An 8,833-nucleotide genomic window follows, 5' to 3' on the forward strand; every position below is an offset into this window, starting at 1 on the left:
CCCTTGCCTTTTCTAAGAACCACATGTACATGGTTTTTATTACATTGGGGTAAAAGACAATGAAAAAGAGTTTTGCCATGGCTCATGATTTAGTCATGTTTGGCAATGAATTTTACACTGTTTGTCCATAGGCCAATCTTAGCGTGTAAACTCATTTAGGATGAATTATCTTTGTCTTAAAAAGAAAATAGCAATTGAATTATGGGATTTTCTTATAATGGCTAGTGAGGCACCAAGGCCCTATAATGTGGTGCCATGAGTTACAAAGATGCATGGAACATTGGCAGAGCCTAGAATGATTGGCAATTACTCCTTAAATAAGACTTTGAAGTATGGGGGTTTCTTACAGAAGTGCACTAGATCGGATATGGCTTATTTAGTAGGCAAAATCAAGGTTGGCTATTTTGATGTGTTAGTCATGGTTTTAAGGTACTTAAGGTACATTACCATGTACTATAATTTACAATAAGTATATCCACTGAACTAAATGCTTTGATGATGTTTGATAATGTGAAATCTAAATACTTAGGTGGATATACATGCAATGACATAAGCCAAACCTCAAATAAAAGTGCATTGCACAATTTGGAGAGGAAGCATACTGGCTTCAAAAGATTTTAGAGGATAATCTTATGTAAATATTGTGATGGTTTGTCGAATTGAGCAAAGCACAATGTTTAAGTGTGAAGAGTAATTTGCACAATAAAAGAGAGAATAAACAATATATCTTATGATAAATGATTTTTCAAGTATGAAGAGGTTAGAGACCTTCCTTAATACCTTAAGTGTGGGGAAGTATGCCCAAGTGTTAGCAAATTACTTACTAAAGTCCCAACATGTACGGTTGAGGACTTGATATTGTAAATCAACTACTCTCGTATGAAATAATTTCATAAGATGGATTGTGTAGACCATTAAAGAGAGTCAACCTAAGTGGTACCAATTATTAAAGGTTTGATTAGAGAGTAAGTTGATCATCGAGAGGAATGAAGCTAAAGCCAGCATAACTAATGAATTGGTTGGGCGGAAACCTAACTTAGTTGATTCGAGAACTGGTTGGGCATGATACAAAGAAGTTAACACACTTATATACCTCATACCTATGATGGAAGAAGTGTGTTGTTTGCAGAAGTTTTAGGTTGTATATTTATACTTAATGACAATGATATCTTATAAATTAATAAGTGGAATATTGCACAGTATTCTTAATCAGCGGTCACCTATGTTAGAGTAGAAATGGGTCGCTTCTATGAGTGTGAGATGGCTAAATTCTCTAAAGCTCTCATGAATCCAGGATTTGTTCAAGACCAAAATAAACATAACCGTATGAACCGTAATATATTAGGATTAGTGATGTGTGTCGCTTATTGTCTCGGTTTTCTGTTGCAGTGAACAATTCAATATTCCATATCCACTACGTCACCAAGTATATCCAATAAGTATTCTCTAGGGTAGGTTTAAGTCCAAAAGACACCTATCCCGATGCATCTTTTGTTTGCTTGTACTCTCAAATTCTTCTAATTTTTCATTCATGTGGGGGATTGTTGGATATCATATATTATAATATGAAATATTGTAATATATATTTTTAATAATTGGATGAAAAATAGTGTTAACCGTATTTCTTAGAAAGGTTATGTTGTTTATGTGCATTCCCTTGAGAGATAATGTATACTTATGTATGAAAAGTTAAATCTCTTTAATAAGTAGTGACTGAGTTCTATATTAACACATTGGTATTAAATAATAGAAAATTAAAGTTACTTTTTACTCTTGAGAAATAGGGTTTTCCCACTTTGTTTCTCTCATTATTTATTTGTCAAATTTCGAGTCTAAGCTTGAGAGTACGGAATATATAAAGTTTGTCAGAGTTCAAAGATTGAAGTGTTTTGACTTCGGATTATAGATTGTTGAATCTTGGGAATCAGATGCCTACAAAACTACAAGCACAAAAGTAGGGACGAAAACATGTCTTTAGGATATTGCATTTATGCATACCTCAATCTCCAAGTTTGTCAGTTTTTCTAAATTTCTCTCTAATTGTTTATATTAATCTCATAATATAATTGATGTTGTTAATTTCTTTATGATTATTATCTATGGAATTATATTGTTATTCCTAATATTTTCTAACATTGATCCATCACCATCAAAAATACAAAGAGCAAACTCGACGGTCCATTGTTTATCTGAATCATCATCATACAAAGTTGAAGTATATACCAAATATATGTGTACATACAATACACATAATATATACATATATACACACGCATATATATGTATACATATGCTAACAGGACCTCTGCCAAGACGGCAAGACCCAGACTCAACGGTCCTGCGCGGCTGCACCGTCCACCCAGTGGCTGTGCACCCACACACTGACCCAACGGTCCCGTCGGTCCTGTAACTGTTACTCTTGGGTATGTAATCAAACCCGCATTTAGCTGCCCAGTTAATCTTAAAATTTGTATTGATTCTGGCCAATACTGATATAAATTAAGATTTGGTAATTGATTATTCTTGTTTTGTAATTTGAATTCTGGGTGTTCCAAGATATACAGTTTTATGTTGCTGGATTGTGATTGTAAGGTGTTTGTGAATACGCCGCAGTGAAATCCGCAAGTACCAGAAGAGCACAGAGCTGCTGCAAAACCCCTCAGGTAACTTGTGCTTTGATTGTGAATATGTGCTTTGAATATTTCTTTTTATTATATTGTTCTTGTATTGAGAACAGCACAGTTTGAGCGTTCGCCTCAGGCACCAAAAAACTCAAGACCGTCCGTGACGTGATGAGTAGTTCCAAAGAAGTAGTAGGCAATAAGCCTCATGCTGTATGTACTCCGCTTCCACTTCCTAGCCATGTAACGGCAATGCTAAAACTTGCAAAGCTCCTCCACCACAAAGGCTTTCACATTACTTTTGTTAACACAGAGTACAACCACAAGCGCTTTCTTAACTCTCTTGGCCCCAGCTCCCTCGATGGCTTGCCTGACTTTCGGTATGAAACAATCCCAGATGGCCTTTCAGATAACGATACCCGCCAAGAGTTCCCTTTGCTTCAGGAATCCATCAGAAAGAACTTCTTGGCTCCGTTGCTTAACCTCCTCAAGAAACTGAATGACAGGAATCCCCCAGTGACTTGTATGGTTTCAGATGGTTTTATGACATCGACCATCACAGCTGCTAAACAGCTTGGAATTCCTATCGTCGTCTTCTTTCCTTTTGCTGCAGCCGGCTTCATGGGCTCTAAACAATATCCTATTTTGGTGGAAAAAGGACTTGCACCTTTGAAAGGTGAGAAGCTGAAGCACTTCTCCTTGTAAGATTTTTTGCCTAAGTGCATCTATTATAAATTTGTATGAAATTTATTACAAATCCAAGTGGTTTTATTCATGAGTCCAGAACACCCTTCTACATAATCATAAACACCTTTAAGTTTTTCTTCGAAATATAGTTGGAAGTGCTTTTGGTTGTTAAAAAGTGCATTTAGCTTTGTCAAGCAGTTCCATAGAGGCCCTAAATACTCCTTTTGCCAATTTATCATTAAACAAATTATTGATGAGATTAATTTGCCTTTACTTGGATGTTGTGTTGTAGACGAGAGCTGCTTGACAAATGGATTTTTGGAGATGGTAATTGATTGGGTTCCAGGAATGAAGGGTATCCGTTTGAGGGATCTCCCGACTTGCTTTCGAGTTACAGATCCGAATGACCTTGTGTTTAAATTCTCCTTGGAAGCAGTTGAAAGAGTTCATGAAGCTTCAGCAGTTGTTGTTCATACTTTTGATGCATTGGAGCCAGATGTTTTGAGTGCTCTGTCATCTATACCTCCACCTGTTTATTCCATTGGCCCTCTCCAATTGCTTCTCAATCAATTTCCACAAGACCATTTGAAGCCTATGGGATATAGTATGTGGAAAGAAGAAACCGAGTGCCTTGAATGGTTAAACACCAAAGCACGAAATTCAGTTGTTTATGTGAATTTTGGCAGCTTAATATCCCTGACACCACAACAGCTTTTGGAGTTTGGTTGGGGACTTGCAAATAGTAAGCTTCCCTTCTTGTGGGCAATTAGGCCTGATTTGGTTATTGGTGAATCAGCGATTTTTCCACCAGAGTTTGAGTTTGAAACCAAAGAAAGAGGTTTACTAGTGAGTTGGTGCCCCCAAGAGCAAGTCCTGAACCATCCGTCAGTTGGCGGGTTTTTGACACACAGCGGTTGGAATTCAACCATTGAGAGCTTGTCTGCAGGAGTGCCTATGCTCTGTTGGCCCTTCTTTGCCGACCAGACGACCAACTATTACTATACTTGCAATGAATGGGGGATCGGCATGGAGATTGATAATGATGTGAAGGGAGATGAAGTGGAGAAGCTTGTTAGAGAGTTAATGGAAGGGGAGAAGGGCAAGAAAATGAAAAACAAGGTAATGGAGTGGAAGAAACTTGCGGAAGAAGCTACGGCTCCACAGGGTTCTTCGACTAGAAATTTGGACAATTTGGTGAATCAAGTGCTATTAAGAAAAGGATAGATCCTGTATCCATAAAAATTTCTACTGTTACAACGGGAAGAACAATGCTTTGAAATTACATAGCGTGCGTGATTAAAATACAATGGGAAGAACAATGCCTTGAAATTATTGTAACCATTGTAAAGCCCAAATTTTATAGAAGAGCGGAATCTGATGATTATATTTATAATGGATGGATTCGTTGCACTATATTTTTTGCATGACTTTTGACACAGTTTTTGTGAGGGCCACTCTATGATGCATTTTAACGATCTGAACCGTTTATCTTCTAAAACATAATTCATATATCATTCTTGCAAAAAATAGATAAATTCAAAATCATTAAGACATTCATTTGTAGTGAAGAAAATAGGCAAATACGGTTCTACAAAGAAATTCTAAATCCTTATTCCAACGGTCATATGGGTTCAGATTTAGATGTTTTTTGGTAAACATGATTTTTGACGGAATATATAAAATATTGATATTTCGGATAGTTGAAATACATTAGCAAGTGGGTCTTAAAAAAGCGTTTTAAATTTGACAACATAAAAGGACGCAGTGGGAATTTACAAATTTGGCATCCGATCTCCGTTTTAGACACATGATACCTTCTAAAAAAAAGCACGACATCTTGGTTCTAACTCACTACTTTCTAGTGATCTATGATTGATTTTAGATTTCCAAAATTGCATTTTAAATTTTGTAATAAAAATCAGACTTTTCGTTTGTTGTCCGATTAATGTCTTTTTTCCTTCATTTAATATCCTAAGGCCTTTGAGTTACCCACAAAGTGTTGTAATCAGGTTATGCAAGTCATTGGATGGCTCCTATTGTAATGATTTTTCAATCATTAGTCGAACAAACTCTTTGGGATTACGATAGCAAAATTTTTCCTTCAAGTAACTATGCATGTAATCCTTTTGTATGGTATTAGCTCCCTTGTGATTCCAACTAAAGGCCAAGAATATTGGGTTCTTCGGATTGAATCCTATGTCTAACAACTTATCAAGATTCCTGTCAACCCTAGTTCTTTTTAAGATGAACATGAGGGCGAGTTCTTTACAAGTGAAGGTGACTCGTAATCAAATCGAGTGGTTTGACCTATACTGGAAAGTACGTAGCTTTGAATTTCATCCTTTGCATACATACCATATGAATATGCCTGAATGGAACCTTATTATACTCTGATATATATATATATATATATATATATATATATATATATATATATATCTGACGCAGTACTAAGTTTAAAGGATTCCAAGCGTAATTTAAAGGAAAAATTTGGGAATCCACCAATTTTTGAGAATAGTCCCAAAGGATTTGTTTGAGTAAGATTGAAATATCACCACAATAGGAGTCAATGAATGGCTTAAATAACCTGATTACAACACCCTGTGGGTAACTCAAAGCCTTAAAAAATTCAATGAAAGCAAAACGACATTAATCGGACAACAAACGAGAAATTTGATTTTTATTACAGAATTTAAAATACAGTTTTAGAAGTCTAAAAGACATCTCGGACAACTGTAACCTCCCTTTTTTTTTTTTCTTTTTTTTTTTGGGAAACTACGAGTATAGGCCCCTCCCTTTTGCTAAGAGAAATTAGAAATAACTGACTCCACTAGAACGAGCCCCTTCCCCTCAAGGCCCTTTCCAAACTAATAAAAAAAAAATAGAAATTTTAACGAAAAACTCCCGATACTATTCATTTTAACAAAAATTCACATTTTAACACTAAAAAGTCAATCCTGGTACTATTCACTTTACCCTTTATTTTGTCCTTATCATTAAAACTCAAAGTTTTCAAGCCATTTTCATTAGTTTTCCTTAAAAAAAAAAAAAAAAAGAGAGAAACTTGATATCTTTGAGAATAGTCCAATTTATTAAAATAAGTCCAATTTCTTAAATTTAATTATCTTATTATCAATAATTCTCTCTTCAATGGTCACTCAATATTACGGTCTGGTGGTATTCCTCTTCACTTGGAAGTGAGATGCCTTAGATTCGAATCTAGTGAATGACAAATTAGATACCAAATTAGATTACTCACTGTGTGGTTTAGCCGAAAATTTTAATTGATTTTTAATATATTTAGAAAATATAAAAAGAGTATAAAAAAATAAAAAATTATAATTAGCAAATTAGACTCACTTCTAAAAACCATTTATGTTTTTGGAAATGGATCAAAAAGCCCCAAAAATAAATCACATGAACCGTGTAGCCCGTTGTCCCTGTAAGAATAGGACGATCGAGCCTTGTCGGTTAAATACAACCACATTTAGAGACTGAAACACGATAAACCTAAAGAATTGACAATTGAGTTTAACTCGACCACATACGTACGGGGACAAGATAAACCTACAGGCTTCTCACTACTCATTGTCAAACGGCTGGTGTTATGTACAACAATCTACCGTATTCGATAAAAGGGACTAGACGAACCACACAACCCAAGATGAACTCCATGGCAGAAGGCAAGAAGCCTCATGCTGTATGTGTTCCACTTCCATTTCAAAGTCATATAAAGGCAATGCTTAAATTAGCAAAGCTCCTCCACCATAGAGGTTTTCATATAACCTTTGTCAACACGGAGTACATCCACAAGCAATTTCTTAAATCCCTTGGACCCAACTCTCTTGATGGCTTGCCTGATTTTCGATACGAAACAATCCCAGATGGTCATACAATTAGTTCGGATAAACGTACCCCAGAAGACATCATTTTGCTCTTTCATTTCATCAGCCAAAGTATCTAACCTCCGTTTCTTAGCCTCATCGAAAAACTCAACACTGCATTAACGTCCGATGATGTTAATCCTCAAGTGACTTGCCTTGTTTCAGATGGTTTCATGTCATTCACGACCCTTGCAGCTGAGAAACTTGGCATTCCTATAGCACTGTTCTTTACTTTTGCAGCAAGCAGCTTTATGGGGTTTATGCAATACCCCGCTTTGGTGAAAAAGGGACTTGCACCACTCAAAGGTGAAGAAATAATGGAAGCAATTGTTTAAACTAGATTTATTAATTTTTTGTCCTAATCAAATGATCATTTTTCTTTACTTGAATATTTTAGATGAGAGTTATTTCACAAATGGATTTCTGGACAAGGTAATGGATTGGATTCCAGAATGAAAACTATCCGTCTAAAGGACCTACCAACCATCTTTCAAACTACAAATCCCGACGATGTCTACTTTAGACACATCTTAGAAGCAGTGGACAGAGCTCGTAAAGCTTCAGCAGTTGTTCATACTTTCGATGCACTGGAACAAGATGTTTTGGCGGCTCTCTCATCCATACTTCCACATGTTTACGCGGTTGGCCCTCTGCAATTCCTTCTCGATCAGATGCTAGAAGACCCTTTGAAGCCTATGGGATACAGCTTATGGAAAGAAGAAACGGAGTGCCTTAAATGGCTAAACGCCAAGGCGTCAAATTCTGTTGTTTACGTGAATTTTGGCAGCGCATCGTCCGTTACGCCAGAACAGTTTCTGGAGATTGGTTGGGGACTTGCAAATAGCAAGCTTACTTTCTTTTGGGTAATTAGGCCTGACTTGGTCATCGGTGAATCCGCAATTTTACCACCTGAGTTTGTGGATGAAACTAAGGGAAGAAGTCTAATAGCGAGTTGGTGCCCACAAGAGCAAGTACTTAACCACCCATCGATTGGAGGGTTTTTAACACACAGCGGTTGGAATTCAACAATTGAGAGTGTGTCTGCAGGAGTGCCTCTGTTATGCTGCCCATTCCATTCTGATCAGCAAACAAACTGTCATTATACTTGCAAAGAATGGGGCATTGGTATGGAGATGGATAAGAATGTGAAGAGAGAGGAAGTGGAGAAGCTTGTTAGAGAGTTAATGGAGGGAGAGAAAGCTACGGAAATGAGAAATAAGGCCATGGAGTGGAAGAAACTTGCAGAAGAAGCCACCAGTCCACACGGTTCTTCATCCGTAAACTTAAACAATTTGGTGAATCGAATACAGCAAAGAGAAAAGTTCGATGTTATCCATAAGAATGCGATTAATTAACCTGTTTTCATCAAATTTAGTAAAGATGATATTGTTAGTGAGTAAATTGTGATCTGATGTGGCAGTTGTATTTCTAGCTCATATTGCTAGGATGATTAGCTAAATTGGTTGTATGTTTTCTTATCTTAGTCTCATAGGCCTTAAGTAAGTAAATGTACATGTGTCTTCATCTCATAGGGTGTAAGATGGATGGCTAGGATTTCTTGGATGTAATTTTGAATACTGCCAAATATCAGAAATGTAAACGATTAAGAGGAGTGTGATATTCCTCACTACCTCGGTGTGA

At 36.5% G+C, this 8,833-nt stretch overlaps 1 protein-coding gene and 1 pseudogene across 2 annotated transcripts; both read left to right on the top strand.

Annotated features, from left to right (window-relative positions):
* Positions 1-2,344: 2,344 nt before the first annotated feature.
* LOC137708573 (7-deoxyloganetin glucosyltransferase-like) lies at positions 2,345-4,694 on the top strand. 2 transcript variants are annotated; one of them, XM_068447684.1, is made up of 4 exons: positions 2,345-2,423; positions 2,614-2,663; positions 2,738-3,297; positions 3,601-4,694. In XM_068447684.1, the coding sequence occupies exons 3-4, from the start codon at positions 2,793-2,795 to the stop codon at positions 4,530-4,532; spliced, it is 1,437 nt and encodes a 478-aa protein (XP_068303785.1). In that variant the 5' UTR covers positions 2,345-2,423; positions 2,614-2,663; positions 2,738-2,792; the 3' UTR covers positions 4,533-4,694. The 2 variants fall into 2 exon arrangements, with proteins under 2 accessions (XP_068303785.1, XP_068303786.1); XM_068447685.1 differs by lacking the exon at positions 2,345-2,423 and having other exon boundaries at positions 2,556-2,663.
* A 2,278-nt stretch (positions 4,695-6,972) lies between these two features.
* Positions 6,973-8,833, top strand: LOC137749155 (7-deoxyloganetin glucosyltransferase-like; annotated as a pseudogene).

The sequence above is a fragment of the Pyrus communis genome, chromosome 11 (assembly GCF_963583255.1).
Source record: "Pyrus communis chromosome 11, drPyrComm1.1, whole genome shotgun sequence".
NCBI classification, from domain to species: Eukaryota; Viridiplantae; Streptophyta; class Magnoliopsida; order Rosales; family Rosaceae; genus Pyrus; species Pyrus communis.

Bases quoted from the DNA above. Each gene is read 5' to 3' on its own strand.
- LOC137708573 (XM_068447684.1), top strand. From the start codon at position 2,793: ATGAGTAGTTCCAAAGAAGTAGTAGGCAATAAGCCTCATGCTGTATGT. The intron at 3,298-3,600 runs GTGAGAAGCTGA...GTTGTGTTGTAG, and splicing joins AGGACTTGCACCTTTGAAAG to ACGAGAGCTGCTTGACAAAT.